This window comes from Calidris pugnax, unplaced genomic scaffold, assembly GCF_001431845.1.
Source record: "Calidris pugnax isolate Ruff unplaced genomic scaffold, ASM143184v1 scaffold24, whole genome shotgun sequence".
NCBI classification, from domain to species: domain Eukaryota; kingdom Metazoa; phylum Chordata; class Aves; order Charadriiformes; family Scolopacidae; genus Calidris; species Calidris pugnax.
The window spans coordinates 10,668,274-10,688,505 of NW_015090922.1; the positions used below are offsets into that span (position 1 = coordinate 10,668,274).

Sequence of the window (20,232 nt, forward strand, 5' to 3'; positions counted from 1 at the left end):
TTGTGCTATCTGTATTAAGTTAAATAACTCAAAAAAGAGACTTTTTTTGAAAAATAATCATCATGACTATGTACTACCCTTCAAGTTCTCTCCTGAAAGATTAAATTTAGCAACTTTCAAATGCAGAATTACAGGTTTCCAAGCAAAGACAGGTCCAAAAAGAGCATTAAAAAAACGCACTCATGCTTCCACACAATTAACGTAACTTGGACTTCCATACTGGCGACAAATCAGCAGGATGGTACCTATTCATTAATGTGAAAGTAAGGTTTCCTGTAATATGAATAATAATTCGCTATACAAGTACCTAAAGTTTCTTTTGTTCCTTTACTGATTTGCTTGGTTTGTAGTTTTATTTTAAGGAAACAGAACTATCTTCCGTTTCATTAGATTTCTGTGCTCATTAACAATTAAACTATCCAAACCATTTAATTTTCAAATTTTTTTTTTACTGTGGAAATCTGTATTGTAACTGGCCTTAATACAATTTTTTGTTCTTTAGTCTGAAATGAAGGACCAAAAAATCCCCAGAATAATCTGAGTTTTGATATAGTATCTCAATATTTACCTGACAATTAGAAAAACATTACAAAAGTATCAGCAGTTTGCTGGAGGCCTTAGGCCTATAATCAACACATGAATGTAGTTCAGGAAACATCTGAACACAAATATGGACAGAAACAGATCAAGTTTCATTTTAGGTTATTTATGCAGTACTAAACCTCTAAATTCTTATCTATTTCCTTTAAAGTGAAGTTACCAGTTGCCCAAACTCCTATTGTCTTTATACATGTTGTTAAGTATTGCATTCTTCCAACTTAGGTAATTAAAATAAAACCTTACGGTTTTGTACTGGCAGTGTTTTCCACACAAGCATTAAATTAATCAGAGTACCTGTAAATACTGCAGGAAATACACAGGCAAAGTACACAGACTTTTAATTTGGGAAAGCCATCCAGAAGCTTTTGCCAGTTGTTTCTCCATATATTTCCAAGGCCTTTCTAGGAACAAATTACATGCATTTCTCTCTTCTTATCACCAAGACCTAGGTTTTTGTAAAAAACTGCCAACTGATACCACGCTGAATCAACAACAGAAACTTGAATTGTTGTGGTTCAGGCAGCCAACAAACTAACATCTCAAACACGTAAGCCTGTGAAAACCATGTGTAAACTTTAGACTGAGAGAAATATGTGCTCTTCAAATGGAGATTTGCTATGGAACGACCTGGATAAGGGGACTGAGTGCACCCTCAGTAAGTTTGCAGACTAAGTTGGGCAGGAGTATTGATCTGCTTGAGGGTAAGATGGCTCCAAGAAGGATCTGGACAGGTTGGATTGATGGGCCAAAGCCAACGGTATGAGGTTCAACAAGGCCAAGAGCTGGGTCCTGCGCTTGGGTCACAACAACCCCATGCAGCACTACAGGCCTGGGGAAGAGTGGCTGGAGAGGTGCCTGGCAGAAAAGGACACAGGGGTGTTGGTCAACCGCTGGGTGAATATGAGTCAGCAGTGTGCCCAGGTGGCCAAGGCAGCCAACAACATCCTGGCCTGTATCAGGAATACTGTGGCCAGCAGGACTAGGGAAGCGATTGTCCTTCTGTATTCGGCACCAGTGATGCTCCACCTCAAGTACTGTGTTCAGCTTTCGGCCCCTCACTACAAGACAGACAGTGAGATTCTGGAGCGGGTCCAGAGAAGGGTAACGAAGCCGGTGAGGGGTCTGGAGCACAAGTCTTATGAGGATCAGCTGAGGGAGCTTGAGTTGTTTAAGAGGAGCCTGAGACGTTATCGCGGAGGTTGTAGCAAGGGGGGAATCAGTCTCTTCTCCCAAGTTACAGGCAATGGGATAAGAGGAAATGGCCTCAAGTTGTGCCAGAGGAGGTTTAGGAGGGATATTAGGAGAAATTTCTTCACAGAAAGGATTATCAAACATTGGAACACGCTGCCCAGGGAAGTGGTGGAATGGCCAGCCCTGGAGATATTTAAAAGATGGGTAAACATGGTGCTTAGGGGCATGGTTTAGTGGTGGTTTTGGCTGTGTTAGGTTAATGGTTGGACTCGATCTTAAAGGTCCCTTCCAACCTAGATGATTCTATGCTGACACAATTTAAATGGCATCTCTTTTCTTGCATTCCCATTGAAAAATCTCAAATAACATCTCCAGGTAGCTAACCTCCAGGCTTATTTAACTATTTGTTGAAGTCACATGAGTTTAGAGCCTCCTTTCATCAGTTTTTGGTTCACAGCATTCAAGAGAAAGAAAACCTGCTCTTGACTCAGAGTCACATAAAAGAAAAATTTTCATTCACAACCATATTTCAGAGTTGTTAATTTCTGAAGTTACTACAATGTTTCACAACTGCAGAATAATGGAAAAAAAACCACAACCACTTACTACCAAAACAGTTAGGATAAAACACAACAAAGAATGTAGACAAACTACTTTCTGTTTTAGCAACTGTATCATTATTTTGAACTTGATGAAAGGGATGCTGAATGCATAAATTAAGTCTCAGCACTTTGTCAAGTCTCAGCACTCTTTTGTAGGACAAGCTAAATATTACTATTTGGCTACTTGACCAGAAAAGTACCTACTGACTGGCTAATTTTAAGGATGGAAATGAATACTACAATTACTTCACCAATCATGTGTTGACAGTTGAGCACCCCATCATATTTTTTGCTGGATCATGTTTCAGATAAGAAGTAGCACACATCAAATTTTAACCTAGGATCCCAGCCATTGGCCCTCTTGAGGAGTCTGCAATACTGGAGAAAGATATTGTTGCTCTCAGTGCTCACGAACAGCCTCTCTGCTAGGCATCACCTTTTATTCCTCTGGATCTGACACCTCCCTACAGTTTGTGAATATTTCCTAAATTGCTTCAGATTATAATCTGCCAATGAGCAGCAAACAGATTGATGAACATAATAAAAACTGGAATAAGGAATCAATGAGCACTTAGGGGTTGTAATATTTCCCATTAGCACCACTTGAACGTGAAAAGAATGTTTTCCCACAGCTAAAGAGAAAAGGCTGAGGAATATAGCAAAGAACATATAAGAAGTAAAATGATATTCGATTGATCAGAAGGCTTTGCAGTCTTCTCTAGCACTACAATTTTAACTTAATAAAAATGGAAAAAATTACAAACTTTACCATTTCCTATTTAAAAATGCTAAAAAAATAGTTGGAAAATATTCTTATTAATAAATACTTACAGTAAATATTTTTACAGATCAGTACCAATCACTATGCAATCAAGATTTCAGAGAGAACAGACTGTAAGTAGAAATGGAAGAATTCCAAGCCAGTCCCAACTCACAAGACAGGAGTTAGGCCCAGAAGAGAAATGCATTCCTCTCCCTCCCTCCCTCCTTCTCCTCCAGCCATGCAAAACTTCCATCTTAGGTATCATGCAAGAGATTTCACACTACAAGATACAGTCAGAATCTAAAAAAACTATGTCTGTTTTAGGGGTGTACGTTGCTTCTCTTTCCAAATGCCTATGCCAGTTCATGTATTTTGGGAACCTTGCCTATCATCAAAAAGATACCTGTCTTCGTATTGCAATGGCAGGTCTGCCTCATAAACTTTCCCAGCTAGGACAGGGCATTCCAATGGGCCAGAGCCTGCTCCTGGTATCACAGGGATTCCAAATAATAAATTATTGCAGAAGGTTATAATGCTAAGCAGTTATACTGATCAGACATTAGATTATGAAGAAAAAAAAAAGCATGACAAAGGAAAAAAACACAGACCAAAGACTGAGAAGATGTGCGTGTGATATGGAAGCCCAGGGAGATGCTTCTATAAACAATTGTGATAAAGAGCAGCTATTTTAATACAACAAATACATGTAGTTCTTTTCATCTAATATGAAAAGGCATTCCCACAAAAATCTCTTTGCTTATCAGACCCCTGATAAGATTCCCTGTCTTACAGAACTGACAGTTGAAAACAGGAAAGTTTTAACATCAGTTCACCTACTGGTGCCATGTCACACTAAAATAAAGGAAAAAGATGAGAAAGGCAGAGGAAGAACAACCATTCAGCTATCTTGTTTGGCCACTTACCAAAAATTACCAGTATTTATCTTACAGAAAGTCAGATGACTGCTTTCAAATCAGATACAGGATGATGCACTAAGCCCACATATGCAATCGTACATGTATGAAACAAAACAAAAATCAGGGAAACTGTATTTAAATAACTTATATAAACAGCAATTTTAACAAGGTATACATTAATTACTTCAATCAAGCTCTTCCCAAACAAACTGAAGACATCTTGTTATCAGATCTCCTTAACTCCCCTATCTTTTGTGCTCTTTATTCAGTGTAAGGTTTTAAACTTACTTAAAAGTCTCACAGACACTTTTGATTTTACATCTGAATTTTGTTTATTTATTACTCCATCTTACCCCAGACTCAATTCCCATGAAGCCTACACAGGCTTTGGCACAGGGCTACAATGGAACCAGACCTGACACCTGATAAACCAGATATAATTTAACATAATTAAACACAACACAGAACAATGAAAGTAATTGCTTTTTTGAAAGAGGAACCCTGATACTCACGTGCAAGTAACATTATTGAGAAGTAAATATTTAAATTCACACAACCTTCTAGAATAATTAATATTACTATGCTTGGGTCTTTTTCCTTAAGGTGTTTCCTTAAGAAGCAAGCTCTCACAGATTTATAAAACAATAAGACACAACTGTGACTCCCAGAGCACCCCCGAATTCATGGTCAAATGCTCCACTTCCCAAGAAGGCAAAATAAACCTGGATCAATCTCACTTATTTAATACAAATTTTTCAAACTGCCTAAAACATAGAATTCAATGATTTGCAACATTAGATCACCAGAGAACCAGAGACACATCAGTGTGCTGGTTTTGACTGGGACAGAATTGTTACTTTTTTTTCATAGTAGCTTGCATGGGGCTATGTTTTGGATTTGTGCTGAAAACAGTGTTGAAAATGCAGGGATGTTTTCATTATTGCTGAGCAGTGCCCACACAGAGTCAAGGCCTTTTCTGCTTCTCACACCTCCCTGCCAGTGAGTAGACTGGGGGTGCAGAAGAAGTTGAGAGGGAACACAGATGGAACAGCTGACCCTGAATGACTAAAGGGATAAGAAGGAAGCAGGGGTTGTTCAAAATTATGTTGTTTTGTCTTCCCAAGTAACCGTTAAGTGTGATAGAGCCCTGACGTCCTGGGGATGGCTGAACACCTGCCTGCCAATGGGAAGTGGTGAATGTTTTACTTTGCTTTACTTGCGTGTGAGGCTTTTGCTTTACCTATTAAACTGTCTTTATCTCAACCCATAAGCTCTCTCGCTTTTACTCTTCTGTTTTTCTCCCCCATTCCACCAGGGGGAGTGAGCGAGCGGCTGCCTGGTGCTTAGTTGCCGGCTGGGGTGAAACCACAACAATCAGTCAATGACAAAAGACAGAAAATAACATAAATATAGTAAGTATCTCTGGAAACTGAAAACCATATTTGTGGGATACAGTATTATGCAACATCTTAACGTTGCTTCATTACATGGGGAAGATCTTAAACATTTCACTAATCAGAAAACAATTGAAAATCATTCGTCTAACGCAACTGAAGGTCTATTTTTGTATTTCCAGCACATATTTTTAAAGACAGACCCCAATTCACTTTGGCCAATAAAACTGCAAAACAAAACTGATTATAAGAGATTAAAATTCAAGCTTGTACGTCTATTAGAAATTTGTATTTCGAGTAACAGTATTTTTAAAATAGCTTTCTAAGCTTGTTGGTATTTGACAATACCAACTCCAAACAGCATTTTGTACAGAACAGTTTATGGAATCTGTATGTTATAGACTGAACCCGTTGGACTTCACTGAAGGAATCTGGTCTTTTATAACAGAAGCCTCTATTTTGCTTTTAAATTTTGACAAAAATCTTCTGTAATCTATGTAGTAGTCTGGACTGGCATCTGTTGAGATTTTAAAAATATTTAACTATAAGTCAACAAAACTTTGTGTATTTACACACTGAATAAAACCAAGAGTATCACATTACTGCTTTGGCAGGGGCATTGGACTAGATGATCTCCGAAGGTCCCTTCCAACCCCTATAATTTTGTGATTACTTGTATGGACTAAAAACTCATGGGGAATCATGGCCTCTAGGATATTTTTTGCATTTTTCCTCAAGTTTGAGAGAAATTGGGGACAACTGTTTGCATCAGTTCCTGCAGATGGCCACATGCACATATGTAACTCTCTGCTAAGAAACGTAAGGTGGGCCAAGTAATATGTTCAAAAAAGTTCACCTAATGTTTATGGTAACAGATCTTTAAAGTTTGGTCTAAGCCCTTCAAAAAGCCCCAAAAGCCAAAGTTTAGCAAAGGAATGTCATCCTGGCCCCACAGGCAAATGACACGGCAGGATGGCAGGCCCCACAGCACTACACAAGGATGCATCCAGCAGGTGGGCATCGCCAGCACTACTGCACTGCTGCGGGAGAGGGATCACAGGGGGCTCTCCTGACATCTCACACCACTTCAGCTGAGTGTGTTTTAAGAAATTGACCGAGCTGACTTTGCCAGCAGCCTAACAGGAGATTTCACAGAGCCCGTTCCGACAAACAAGCTGCAAAAGTAGTTAACTTCAAAGCTAAAGCGTACCAATAAAGAAAGTCATACCATCTTCAGGTGTCTCCTCTGCCTTTCCAAGACAGGGTAACTAGATCAACATAAATCTACATACCCTCTAGCATATGCAACCAGCTCACTTAAATAACAGATTTATTTGAGTTTTCCTGTCACAGCTACTATGATCGCATTTGAGCTGCCAGTCTGCTCCCAGATGACGTGTACTTCCCCTCTCCTTCTCTAAGTGCTCTCTTAGGAATGACCTACTGCCCTGCCGTTGTCAGGGCAGCTGACAATGCTCCACCCTATAGCAAATTCTTCCTCACCACAAGTTTGTTTTTCCTTGCATCTTAGTGTCTGTCATTAACTCACAGTCACAGTAATTATCTTTGTATATTAACGACAAGCTCACTCGAGTGCAAAACCAAAACAGCACCGTATCAGTTTGGGGCAGTGGATGGAAGTGGGCAGGAGGGGGAAGAGAACAGCTGTAAAGCAATAGTGCCACTTAACCCCGGTCACCAACTGAAAACAGCATCAGGGGATTTTGGAATTTAGCTCCTCCATTTTACAGAAAGACGCAAGTTACAAAATTCTGCACAAGAAAATAGTGTCTATTTCATAACTGTGTAAATTTCATAGAAAGACATTCACATTTCTACTTAAATTGTCCTCAGATAGTGAGTTTCTTCAATGACTTGCAACATAATATACCTAGAAGCAGCACTGCTTTGAAATCTGTCATTTGACAAAGTTTCAAAGAGGAAATTTCACTAAGAACTAAAAACAGTTTTGTCAAGTGGAAGACAAGGTGCATACACCCAATGAGTTTTAAAAAAAAAAAACTTATATTGCTTGATATTTTAAAGCTAATTTTAAAAAATGTCTTAGAAGATTAAAAAGTTACACTCCTAAATAGGGCTAGACTTCAATTAGTAAAAGGTATCCAAGTCAATACAGCAATACACATTTTACTGCTTCAGAGCATTCAGCCCAGAACATTTAACACTAAACACTCTGTCAATGCCATGGTACGAGAGGACAGAAGATAACTCAAATTTAGATCACTCTGAAGAGATTACAGGTCTTTGAAAGGGGGAGGAGGAGGCAAAAGGGAGGTTATGTTTTTGTTTTATACTTAAAACATTACCTCCCGATTACCTCCCCTGTTAATCAAAAACATTCTGTACATTCCTTCATCTTAGAAAGTAACCATTAAAGCAGACCTATCTAGCTCTTAAAGGAAAAAAAAAAAGTGAGGTAATAAGTTGTGAATCAAAGTGTTCCCTTCCAAATAAAACATCTGCAAGGGGAAAGGGGGAAAAAAATAACTTTTAATAGAACTGCAGATAGGTAATCAAGTGCCCTAGTTCAACAGGGAGTAACAAGTAGGCACACAGAGATTGAGATTTGTCCTTGTAGCATTTAATCCTACTCATATTGTGCAATTCATCTCAGCACGGTCAGAGCAACCACATCTCTACTCCCACTACATGGAAAATTCCACTCAGGCTTAAGTGAAACTCTTCAAAAGCCCAATTTGAATTCCTCCTGCTAAACACAGTTTTGTTCAGAGAACTGCTCATTTGCTTGCAGACACAGGAAGCATTCTGTTCATCCTCTCAGAGCAACAAATGAATGCCACTTCATTGTGGGTTGAACTCTGGAAAGAGCCTGAAGATCAGTTATGGTTACATTCACCTTTCCTCTTTTCCTACTGCATAAGTAGTGCTTTTCCTTGACAGTGGTACAGCAACAGTAGTGTAAAAGTCTCAAAGTATGGTAATCAAATGTTATAATTGCATTGGGCAACCATGCAATTATACATATTTGTATATGTTCTATAATACGATACTACATTGAGCAATTCGAAGAGCAGTTAATACACACAATTAAATGCTTCATGCGTAGGGCCTTTGTCATTAGGCCTTCTCTTTGACACTAAGTGATTACTTCACAACAATCTTCATTACCACCTTCTAAAGAACAACCAAAGGAACAGAAAATAATTTTATTGTAGTTCATCTGCTCCTGTAGATTAGAAAATGGGAAAGGAAATAGAAGGGAAAACAGCAACATATTTATCTTACCCAGGTAAATGACCCCTACATGTTCCAAACTAATGCAGTCAGAGTGAACTGAAAACAGTATCCACAGAACAAGGGCATAAGAGCCGTACACAGAAATACAGGCAGTAACAGCACAGTGAGCTATATCAGAAATAAACACATTTCCCCCTGCAGAATCCTTGGTATTGTCCCCTGCCAACCATGAAAAAAAAAAAAGCCAGTGTTTTCCTAATTGTCTTAACACCCACATACAATTTTCTGTCTGAAATACATAAGAATTTTATTCTAATGTTATAGCTGTAACCACAGTACTTACTGCCACATTCAGTGGAAAGGAAACACAGAAAACATCTTTATCTGCTGCACTACTCCTCTTCAGGAGCACAGTTAAAGGAAGGTAGATCCAACATACAGGTCTCTTAAATGTTTCAGGTTTTTCTTTTGAAGATTTTATCAGGTTTTTCTCCCCAGATCTTCTTAATGGGTTTTAATAACCTCAAGAGAATAAGCTAATTAAATGTGAAGCCTTCTTCTGCTGGTATATGTACCTTGCCTAAAGTAGTGGTCTTAGCATATATAAAATGACAAAATTCAAAAGCTATAATCAAAAGCGTATCAAAAGTTAATCTATTACCATTATCAGAAACTATGCTGAAATACTATATATTTTTCATAAAAAGATAAATAAGCATTCTCCAGTGTATTAACAAAGACAAAAACAGAGCTAATCAATGATGTAGCCAACAAATAGAGTTTTAAACATTTCCCAAAAAAGCATTTAAGATTCAAATATGGCAGAAAACCAAACATTTTCAATTGTTAAATGCAGTGCATTTACTACAGGTTTTTTCCTTTAAGAAAAAATGGTAGGTTATTACTTATTTTTGAAAATTCAAAAAACCATAGTAAGAAGCAAGAGATACATCTGCCGTGAAGAATAAGCAGACAGAGCTATTATTATTTTCTAACATAAACAGTAGTTTAAAATAAAAATTGGCAGATCTTATGATAACAGTAACTTTATGTTGTTTCACCACTAAAGGAACAAGATTATGTATGGAACTTTTTCACCCTATTGCTCTGAAGCTTTCACATAGATAGCAAGACTTCCACTCAAATACTGATTACGCTCACTTCTCCTTACCCACCACAGCAGTGCCCCTTATCAAGCTCCCAATTGCACACCAGTGGTAATAGAATAGCAAATATATCTGCTGAGTATCTTGATAACCACCATATAAGTGAAAGTTACACTGTATAAAAAACTTAAGAATTAATTTTAGAAATATATTAGATATCGAATGTATCCGTACCTTTATCTAGCTATATATGTATATATTTACATATATGGATGGATACGGAGAAGTACACTTCCACAGACCTACAAATCTATAGGTTAGTCATTACGCTTAAGTGTTAGGAATAATCACTCTGCAGGAATGAAAAACCCATCAGAATTTTGCACAGCAAATTTTGCATTGTTAAAGTCAGTCAAACTCGTCCATTTTCACCCAGCCTCTCTGTGGCAGCAGTCATGCTCTACAGCATTTGCAGGTGAAGATTTACAAACAAGTCATACAATGGCTACAAGCCATAAACAAGCATTAGTAATACAGGGAAATCCAATCAATGACTATTAGTTTTTCCTTTAAGAGTTAAAGCTGAAGAGAAGCTTAAAAAGTCATTTTATAAAAAAAAAATAAATCCAAAGATTCCAAAGAGAACCCCCATCACATGAAAAAACATCACAAAATCACCTTACCTTATAATAAATGGGACAAACGGTGCCATGCTGAGCGCTGAGTAAGTGCCATCCATTGGAGATGGATACAGCCTTCCCAGGATTAAAAGCAAAAGGAACAGACTTGGATGGATTTTCAGCTCCTCAGCTTCACTAAATAAAAAAGTGATAAGAAGCATTTTGTAAAAAAAAGCATCCTCCTTCATGCTAGTCTTGATGCTCTTGCAGACACAATACCCTCCTGCATTTCTGGTTCAAGGAGGTGTGCTAAGCTGATTATTGCAAGAAAGTGCAAACCCTGCTGGGATCAAACGTGGCATCCAGTTCTCCTGCAGCACCACTGTGGAACCCCTGTATGAAGGCACTAAAGGCTGTGCTGCCTTCACTTTCCAACATATCCCAAGCCTCCTTTATTCCTAATAATGGTAAGCTGCCTTTATTTTTAAATAACATTAAAAACCAGCACAGGTAATTTTTCTCTACGAACTGAGAAAGCTGAGTTACAAAAAGATGGTTAAGAAAATCTTTTCCTCAGTTTGGATGGAAATGTGTATTTAGTAGACAGCAGGCTTTATTAAAGAATAGATCTTGTCATTGACACCAAGAGGCTACTATTCATACTGTAAAAACAATCAGAAATCCAAGTCAAAATTAACACTTCTTGATTCATTTAATGATTAATAATAAGATACAAGGCCTTAATGTGCATTGAAAAAAGCATTCAACTCCAACATTTCAGGCAGCAGCTTTCAATCTTTTTCAGTTTAAAGACTTGCCAAAATTTTCCAGTGACAACACTGTCACCTTTCAAAATGTCAGGTAAAGCAGACCGCCGTGTGGAACACACACACTATTTTTTCTTAGAGCACAGACTGCAAAGCATGCAATGCCTGGTGCGACTCCTGCTCCCAAGTATCCATCTCAGGCCCATTAAACAGACAGCTGAACCTCACCCGTAAATCAACTGCTGAACTTCCGCAGTTTATACCATAGCGTTTTAAGAAAAAACAAAGCCAGCCCTGGTTTACTTTAAAAGTTCATGAACCTGGGGGTAACAGCATCAGCGTCATCCCAAATGATATCATCTGCATTGATCAAAATTGGAGCACTCAGTCACCATTTGTGGAGTCCTTAAAAAGAGATCAAGAACCTTCCCCAGAGTCAGCGTATCGCAGGCTGGAAAGTGTTCATTTAGGGTTACGTGAGGCCTATGACCCAGTATCATTTAAACATGTTAGGAAGTCTCATCGTTAAACATGAGACAGACAAACACTCAGTTGCTGTCTTTCCCTGAAAAATATACTTTCTTTAACATCTGATCCTAGGAAAGCAGCAACTGCTAATTACTCAACAGTAGTTAATACTCCAGAGGCTTACTGCAATGTGTGAAAGTTATAGGAAAAAAGCCTTAGCAAAAGACACTAGTAGAACTATATTGTTTCAAGAAGCACTGATGAAAAGAACAGCATTGGGGTATATGTGACACAACTCAGTTTAACCTTTTCATTGCACTTTACATTTCAAAGCTCTCAGACACAGTCTTACCTGTTCAAAGTACTGGTTACAATCTCCAACTGCTTGAGAAGGAAAGGATAAAGACTTGGAAACCGAGAGAAAAACTCCCTTCCTGTCATTCTGCAGAAGAGAGTAAAGAAGAGTTACAATTAGCATTCTGCAGTAATTAGTTGCACTCAGCATACCAGTTTACTTGTTGGATTTCAGATCCAGTGAAGTCAGAGTGCCAGAAGAACCATGCACACGTGATGAACTCCTTTCAAACAAGGCACAATGTTTTCATTAGAAATGATGATACAGCACAGTTTACACAAGTTAAGTAACTGTCTGTATGTGTGCATACTAATACTTCGTCAGCTAAACTGGTCGGGCCTTTTTGGGAAAAAAGGGATCTTAGCCCTTTAATCACACTAAAAAGAAAAGATACAGCAGCTTAAATCCTAACACTATTTTAACAACATTCTGGTTGAACAAGAGAAGATTATGCTTGCTTTAGTATGGCTCATGTAATAAATAGCTAATAAAAGATATTTATATTAAATGTACTAATAGATGTTCATACTTTACTGTCACTGAAAAGCATCTCAAGTAAGTAACTCAAAGAAGATCTGTAAAACACAGTGGTAGAAGTGTCTAACCTTCCATAAGCTCTCTTTACACAACACTGCTTCCAGCATATCGCAGTGGTGAGGCTTCCAGGCCACGTTTTCACTTGTGTAGATGTAGCAAACCACATTCAAAACAGAGCAATGCAGCAATACCTACTGAACTCATCCCTAGCTAGAATTAGTAAGGCAGCATAGTTCAAGCCACAACAGCAAATCAATCCAAGCTAAAAAAAGACAAGTAGAAATCTTCCATATTTTTTTATTTTATAACCCTTCGATCAGCTAAAGGATGGCTTCATGGTTTATGGGAAACCATTTAGCATCATCTAAGCAAGAACCACTTAAATGTTAGAGTGGGGAGGTTCTACTTAGACATACATGCTATGCAGATAAAACAGACTTCTTTTAGAAATAAATAAATAAAAGGGCATCCATTTAGAAGAAGAAAGCCAACTGCAGAGTTTGCTAGCCACATGATCAACCAAGACAAATAAGTACAATTTAGCACAACTCCAATGCAAAGCTTCCAACTAGCAGATAGATCCAGGTCCAGAAAAACAACATGATGAGACGGCAAGATTGAGTGTGTGTAAAAATAAGCATACCAAAAAAAAAAAAAATCACGCAAGAGTAAATCAGCACATGGCAGACATCAGCACAGCTTCTTCCAGCACTCAGCTAACATAACATGCCTTAGCCACAGGCCACAGAATAAACACAGCAAAACCAGATCACTAGGTGGAAACAAATGTTCAGAGAGTACAGGAAGCTTTCTCTAGGCACGTAAGAACAGTACAGCGAATTGCTGGAACTAAAACCACGACCAAGGATTCTGCAAGAGCTGCTGTAACTGCAAAAAAGATTTCTGTTAAAAAAATTTAGATGGAAGCATTCAAACTGTGACTGAATATAAACTGAAGCACTAATGATGATGGTTTAAAAAACATCAATACTGATAATCACTGGCTACTTAAGCAGAAACACACACGTAATTTCCTGACAATGAATGCTCCTAATGTCCCATATTCAGATTCCAAAACTTCACTTTTCCAGTTCATCTAAAAGCTTCTTCAAAACAACTTAAATTTTTCACATACACATTACAAAGATGTAAAAGTCAGAGACAACACAAACCATATGATCTTCATACACAAGTAAATGCCAAAGAGCCCACCTTACCAAGATTTTACGTGAAATATTAAGAACTCTTTTTTAATTTTTAAAAAACAAAAAAATGCTGTGAAACCTCCACCTCTGGTGCCACTGAATGCATCAAGCACTGGTAGAATTGGGATTAAGTTTCATATGGCTTGTGCTTAGAGGCGTAAATTTATGTGCAAGTAACATCTCACACAACAAGTAATTTTGAACAGGCCCATTTTTAATGTATTAAAAATTTAGTAACCAAGTTTGAATCAATATTAAATAACGGGACTGAATATCATTAGAAAGCCTTAAAAGTCTTTGTAATTAGTGTGGTATCATGAATCTTTTTGACAGGGAAAGAAAACACTAACTACTGAAGTGGGCAACTTACATAACCTCCCACTTGGTTTACAGCTTCATAGGTTACATGAGGGCAGAAGGCATTCTAATCAAAACCATCAATCAGCAGTATCTGCAGAAAAGATGCCCAAAGATATTTTTTTGGGGCGGGGGGGTGGGGAGAGGGAGGGATAGGGAAGACAGAAAAAAAAAAGACAACTGTCTGAGCAGACTGAGGGATGATTTCAAAGGGCCACCAGTTCTGAGAGTGAAGAAGACAGACTACACATGAGCAGAAGTGCTGCAGAATGAAACGGCATTCTCAGAAATACAGAGTGCAAATCCAGTACCTGGGGATGTCAAGGCAGGGAAATGTGCAACTGCAGAACTAGCAGAAAGCAGAACAGCAACATACAGAGTAGTTGCCCAGTGACAGGACAAGAGGAAATGGGCACAAACTTGAGTATAAGAAGTTCCACCAAAACATGAGGAGGAACTTCTTTACTGTGAGAGTAGCGGTGCACTGGAACAGGCTGCCCAGAGAGGTGGTGGAATCTCCTTCTCTGGAGACATTCAAAACCTGCCTGGGCAAGTTCCTGTGCAACATGCTGTAGGTAGACCCACTCTGGCAGAGGGGTTGGACTAGATGATCTCCAGAGGTCCCTTCCAACCCCATATGATTCTATGAGTAAAACACAGAGATATTTAGAGGTTTCATTTCTGATTACTGACCATGCTTGCTGCTCCTGGAAACATGTACCCTTTATTGAGCACACACAAGTATTTGCATACAGTAACTGAGACTGGAACAACAAAAAAATGCAACGGTTCTGCTTCTTAAAAGGGTTCATGACACTAAGCCACATATTTTCTATTAATTTTATCAAAAACTATACTGCTTTAAAATAATAATACCAGCACTAAGATTTAGCTCATGTTGTGTTAGAAACATAGACTCACTTGTGCGTGCGCATACTCACAAATGTGAGTTAGGCTTCGTAATTAGTAAGCTGTCTGTATCTTTATTAGAACATAATTCCTTTATAGGCATCCCAAGGACTATGTCAATTAAATGTTGACTAGAACAATCCAAAAGTCACTGCTAGCAGTTTTCATGGAATAAACTTTTTTATTCTTTTCTAAAATATATCTGGCAAGGAACAATAGATTTAAATTAACAATACAGATAACTATCTTTCCATCAGTCACTGACACAGTTCAAACACAGATTTTTGGCAACGTAGGTACCATAATTAAATCTTTAAAACCAACATTTTGCAGAACACAGGATTTTACATTTATTTACTCCAAAACATGTTTATAAGACAAGTAACTGGGAAGAGCCTTAACACACTAATATTTTTCCTCAGGTCCAACTGAAATTATTCTTATATTGCTTTGGAGCTCATCTTTGACAACATGTTCTACCACAGGCTCTGTAAAAGCATTCTCTTTTTTCCTGTTAGTAACCCTTAGTACAATTTCACAATCCAGAATTTCAAATGGGATTACTGAGACCTAAACAATGGACTAGTGCAAGGTTATTCACTGAAATAGGAAGTACTGTAACAAAACAGAAAAGTTATCAGTGGGTTGATGATGCTTACAATAAAATCCCTCTCCCCAGTGTAAAATGTCATTTAAGTATATAGTTAAAATGATGCTTAGTGTCAAAAGGTTGAGAGAGAAACTAATGGAAGCACTCATATCCTCCTAAATTCATTTGCAAAATTAATTTGTAAAGCTGTATACACGCAAAACACTGTGATAAATAAATAGGAAGATGCAATATTTACACATCAGATAAATTGCAGTTTAACAATGTTAATGCTTTGTCATATGCAAGCAATTCTGCAGAAAAGCGAGATGACTAAGAGTACAACCCATGCACAAAAAGTTTTATTTTGATGGCTAAAGACAGCAGTCATGTTTAGCAGTTCTCAGAAGACAGACTGACCAAGAGTGTTTATGTAGAAAGGGAGACATATGTGAGTTTCTTTCCCATTTTCACTCAGATTTCCCACCTGAAGAGATGTTCCATTAACAAAACACAGTCACACAGAGGTATCTTCTCTACCATTCCATAGAGAATCAAGCTACACCCACCACTCCTAACTATTCTCTGCATGTCCTTGAGTCAAACAGCTTTGTCTTCTCCAGAGTCTATTTAAGAGCAAAAGAAGGTTGTGACAACAGCAAGAAAGAATTCCACAGCATACAGGGTTCATATAAATTGGCAAGAAGTTTCTCTGAAGGCTTGTGATGCTACAAAGAACAGAATCTGTTTCCTAGCAGTAAGCATATGGAGGACAACAATAATCACAGCTAAATTACAAAAAAAAAAAAAATAAAAATCAACAACCAGTTGTAGTAGTAAGATTCAAAAGAAAAGGCATACTTCAAATCAAAACTGTAAATCTATAAAAATTAAAGGAAAAGTCTAGTTTAAGGATGAACAGGAATATAGTTTGCAGTGTTGACAAATGTTTCTTTAGGAAAAAATGTAAAAGCCAGTTTTACTTTTCTCTGAAATAACCTAAACAAGAAGCCCTTATTATACTCTTGTCAGTTCTTCCATTCATTTAGTACTAGTTCTTTGGCTTCATCACTTTTCAGATTAGAACAGCTTAAACTAAGCTAAAGATCATATACTTAAAAGTTTTCATTTCATCAGCTTTTCTTGTAAAGACATTTAGTATCATCAAACTTCTAGAACCAAATTCATAAATGCTGCTGAGAACTGTGACATCTCTGGTCATTTTATATTATGTTTGTCTGAGTAGTGAATTGATGCTGCATAATGCAAGGATTAGTATCTGTGCTTATATAACCCATGTCTTTCTAAATAAATATGTTATCTTTATGCATAATGAGTGTGTGTATTATTTAACCGCATTTAAAAAAATACATTTAAGAATAAAACCATGGATGTTGCAGTGTTCTTTTTTAAACCGTGCTGTAAATTTAAGAGAATACTCCAGGAGATTAAAATTCTGCTGTGACACTGGGGCATATGTATCATTTTACTGCGACATGTGTCAAAGATTACCTGCTACTGTTCTTTCATTTATTTTTCAGAAGAACTGAACGCTTCATAACCTTGTATGCTGCTTTTAGTAACTGACATGTTAAAGAACATTTGCAGTAAATACGTTCATATTTGAGTTTAGCATAGGTTGAGATTTAGAGACAACAAATCTTCTGAGGGCAGCAAGGGTCCCTGGTGCTCTTTTTGAACATAAACATTGTTAACATCTCAGGTCAGTTAACAAATGCATGGTCAGATCTATGATGGGGAAAAAAATAATTTTTTTTTTTAAAGGAAAAATAGAACTGGAATGTGAAAGAAACCAATATAGACACTACAAAGAATGTTTTCATGAAATCATGTAAATCCTCTTAACTGTCTCCTGTAAAATTTACTCTTGCTCTGCCAATCCTTACATAGGAATCATTAACCATAATATGTCAGATGATCCTTTATGTTAAAGAGCAATAAAGCAGAAGCAGAATCCAATTTCCTCCTTGCACTGCAAGGACAATTGCTGCTGAAATAATTTAAAAATTAGGACTGAATTTGACAAAACTGTCATTCAAAATGACAGATTTATGAAGATAATCCACATTACAGAACCACAGAATCACATAGGGTTGGAAGGATAAAATGGGTTAGTTAGAGAAGGAACAGGACTTAAAGACCCAAAAAGAACATCCTTCAAGTTAGGACCTAATCTATAGTTGGCATCAATATTATTAGTTTCATTGAAGACCATAGGAAAAGAGTCAGGAGTGTACCATTGAAAATCCATCAATGAAACAAAAGTTACAAGGCATTATCTGTAGAAAGTGAAGATTAAAACACTATGAAACAAAACTGGGTACCTTGAGGACACAAATACTAGAAGGATGTGAAATTAATAGCAGATAAAAAGACTGAATAAAAAAATATGTTGAGCTTAGGAGCTCATCAGCTGGAAATAGCAAAAAGGTTCAAGAATCTTAGTTCATACTTTGGATCCCTCATCAAGAGGACAAAGGGCAAATGTGATTCTGTAACACATCAACCCTGATAGAGTCAGTACAAGACAACGAAGTACTAATGACACTCTCCAACAATCGGGCAGGACATAAACTGGAATACTTCATAACTAACTTCCAGCTAAGAGAGAGGCTTAAAAAAGGCTGCTCACGCGACCAAGGGAATAGAAAGCAAATTTGCTGAGAGGAGGTTTAAAGTCCTCAGCTTGTTTCGTCTGACAAAATTAACACAGACGGGATATACGACTGGCATCCACAAATACCTCAGGGGAAGCATCAGGAGGGAAAATAAAGGACAATGCTGGCATAAGAACAAATGAATATTAAATGGCCATGAATAAATACACACTACAAGTTAAGTTTCTAACGAACAAAGCAGCAAGATTCTTGCAAAGTTTTACTTGGGAAGGTGGCATTCAGGGAGTCTTCCTGCAGAAAGAGTGGTAAAAAGAAAATTGTTTTTAAGATGCGACTTGATCAGTTTACAAAAGGAACAGCATAGCAAGCTTGTTTATGAACAGAACTGAATCCATGTACCAGCAGGACCCTTACTACCCTGTGCTCCTGTGATTTTCTGACATGCTCGTCTGCATGGAAATTCCAGCCCTTTCTTTAAGATAAACACATGAAGTTCAACTAGTGCTGAACTGTTGCTGATAAGAATTGTATAATTAGCAAGTGGTAATTTTCAAATCTCCGCCTTGATGGCATCAGACTAAGACTGTACGCAAGCAGATTCCAAAATGCACACTGAATGAGTACAGAAAAATTTCTAGAACTTCCTTTCAGAAGTTCCAGACACTCAGTGATCACTCTTAAAAACTTGCTTGTGAAAAAACTTGAGTGAAATACTCCTTTTTAAACAAAATTGAAGTCTGCAGTGTTTTTTCAGAAAGCATGAACAGGTGGCTCACACCTTAAAAAACAAAAAAAAAAATCTCCAAAATAATTGCAGTTTTCATTTGACTTGAGACAAGAGGACCAGAATCTTAAATTTATCCTAAGGTGACTCATTATAGTCAGCTCATGGATGTAATCTGCAAATTCCAGAGCAATCACCATAAGTGAAGTTTGGGAAGGGAGCATACATACTACTGAAAGGCTCCAAACTTGTCAAGTTTCAGAGTTTCACATCTATGAAGTTTGAACTGACAGAGAAACCAACCTAAAGAAAATTGTCCATAAATGCAGAGAATCCAAGAGTCTGGTAAGCATTCAAATGATGAAACTCAAAAGGATTTGTGACAACTGATAAAACAATTCTTGTAATTTTAAAAATCATTCTTGGAATCTGTTCTTTCTTATTTCTTAAGGAAAGCAGTTAAGTCACATTTTTATTAAGGCAGAAAACTTCAAAATGAACTACAAAATGCTGTACTCGTCAAACACGTTCAGCTTCACTCAGCTTTCTCATTTGGTAGCTGAGAAAGTACAGCTTGGATAAACAAAGCGTCCGGGCTGGACCACCAGGCCCAAAGGGTATCAATGGTTTAGTGTTTGGTTGTTGGCTGGTAACCAGTGGGATATTCCATGGGTCAGTTCTGGGGCCCCTATATCCCTCACCTTTTTTATCAACAACTTGGTTGATGAGTAAGAAAGCACCCTCTGCAGACCTGTGGACAACACTGAATTAGGGGGAGCGGATGAAACACCAAACAGTAGAAGTTCAGTCTAGACAGAGCTTGAGAAACTTGAGGGTTGGGGCCAACAGAAACCTCATGCAGTTCAACAAGGAGAAACACAAAGTTTTGCACCTGGGCTGAATAACCCTGAGGATCAGCACAGGCAGAAAACCAACTGGCTCAGTAACAGCCCCACGGGAAAGAACCTGGGGGTTACAGTGGATGCCAAGCTCAATACGAGCCAAAAGCACATCCTCGCTGCAAACAGGGCAAACCACACACTGGACTATGTTCATCAGGATGAATGCAGCAGCAGATCATGGGAAGTTATTACCCTCCTCTACTAGGCAGAGTGAGGCTGTACATTGGATCCTCCATCCATTTTTGGGTTGTGAGGCCCAGAAGAAATTAAGAAACAGGAGGGCATCCAGCAAACAGCTGCTCAGGTGGATAGGGCCTAGAGTTCATGCGCTATGAGAAGAAGCTGAAGGAGCCAGCTTTGTTCTGTTT

The 20,232-nt window shown here is 37.9% G+C and overlaps 1 protein-coding gene across 4 annotated transcripts in view; it reads right to left on the bottom strand.

Annotated features, from left to right (window-relative positions):
* Nucleotides 1–20,232, bottom strand: part of THADA (thyroid adenoma associated) — a 160,424-nt gene that overhangs the window by 95,821 nt on the left and 44,371 nt on the right. For all 4 annotated transcript variants that reach the window (XR_001413030.1, XR_001413031.1, XM_014951060.1 and 1 more), the window contains exons 26-27: nt 12,000–12,089; nt 10,476–10,607 (exon numbers count right to left, since the gene is read on the bottom strand). Coding sequence is in view for 2 of the 4 variants with exons in the window: in XM_014951060.1 (XP_014806546.1) it covers nt 10,476–10,607; nt 12,000–12,089 (222 nt within the window). In the remaining 2 variants the exon portion in view is untranslated. The remainder of the gene's footprint in view (nt 1–10,475; nt 10,608–11,999; nt 12,090–20,232) is intronic.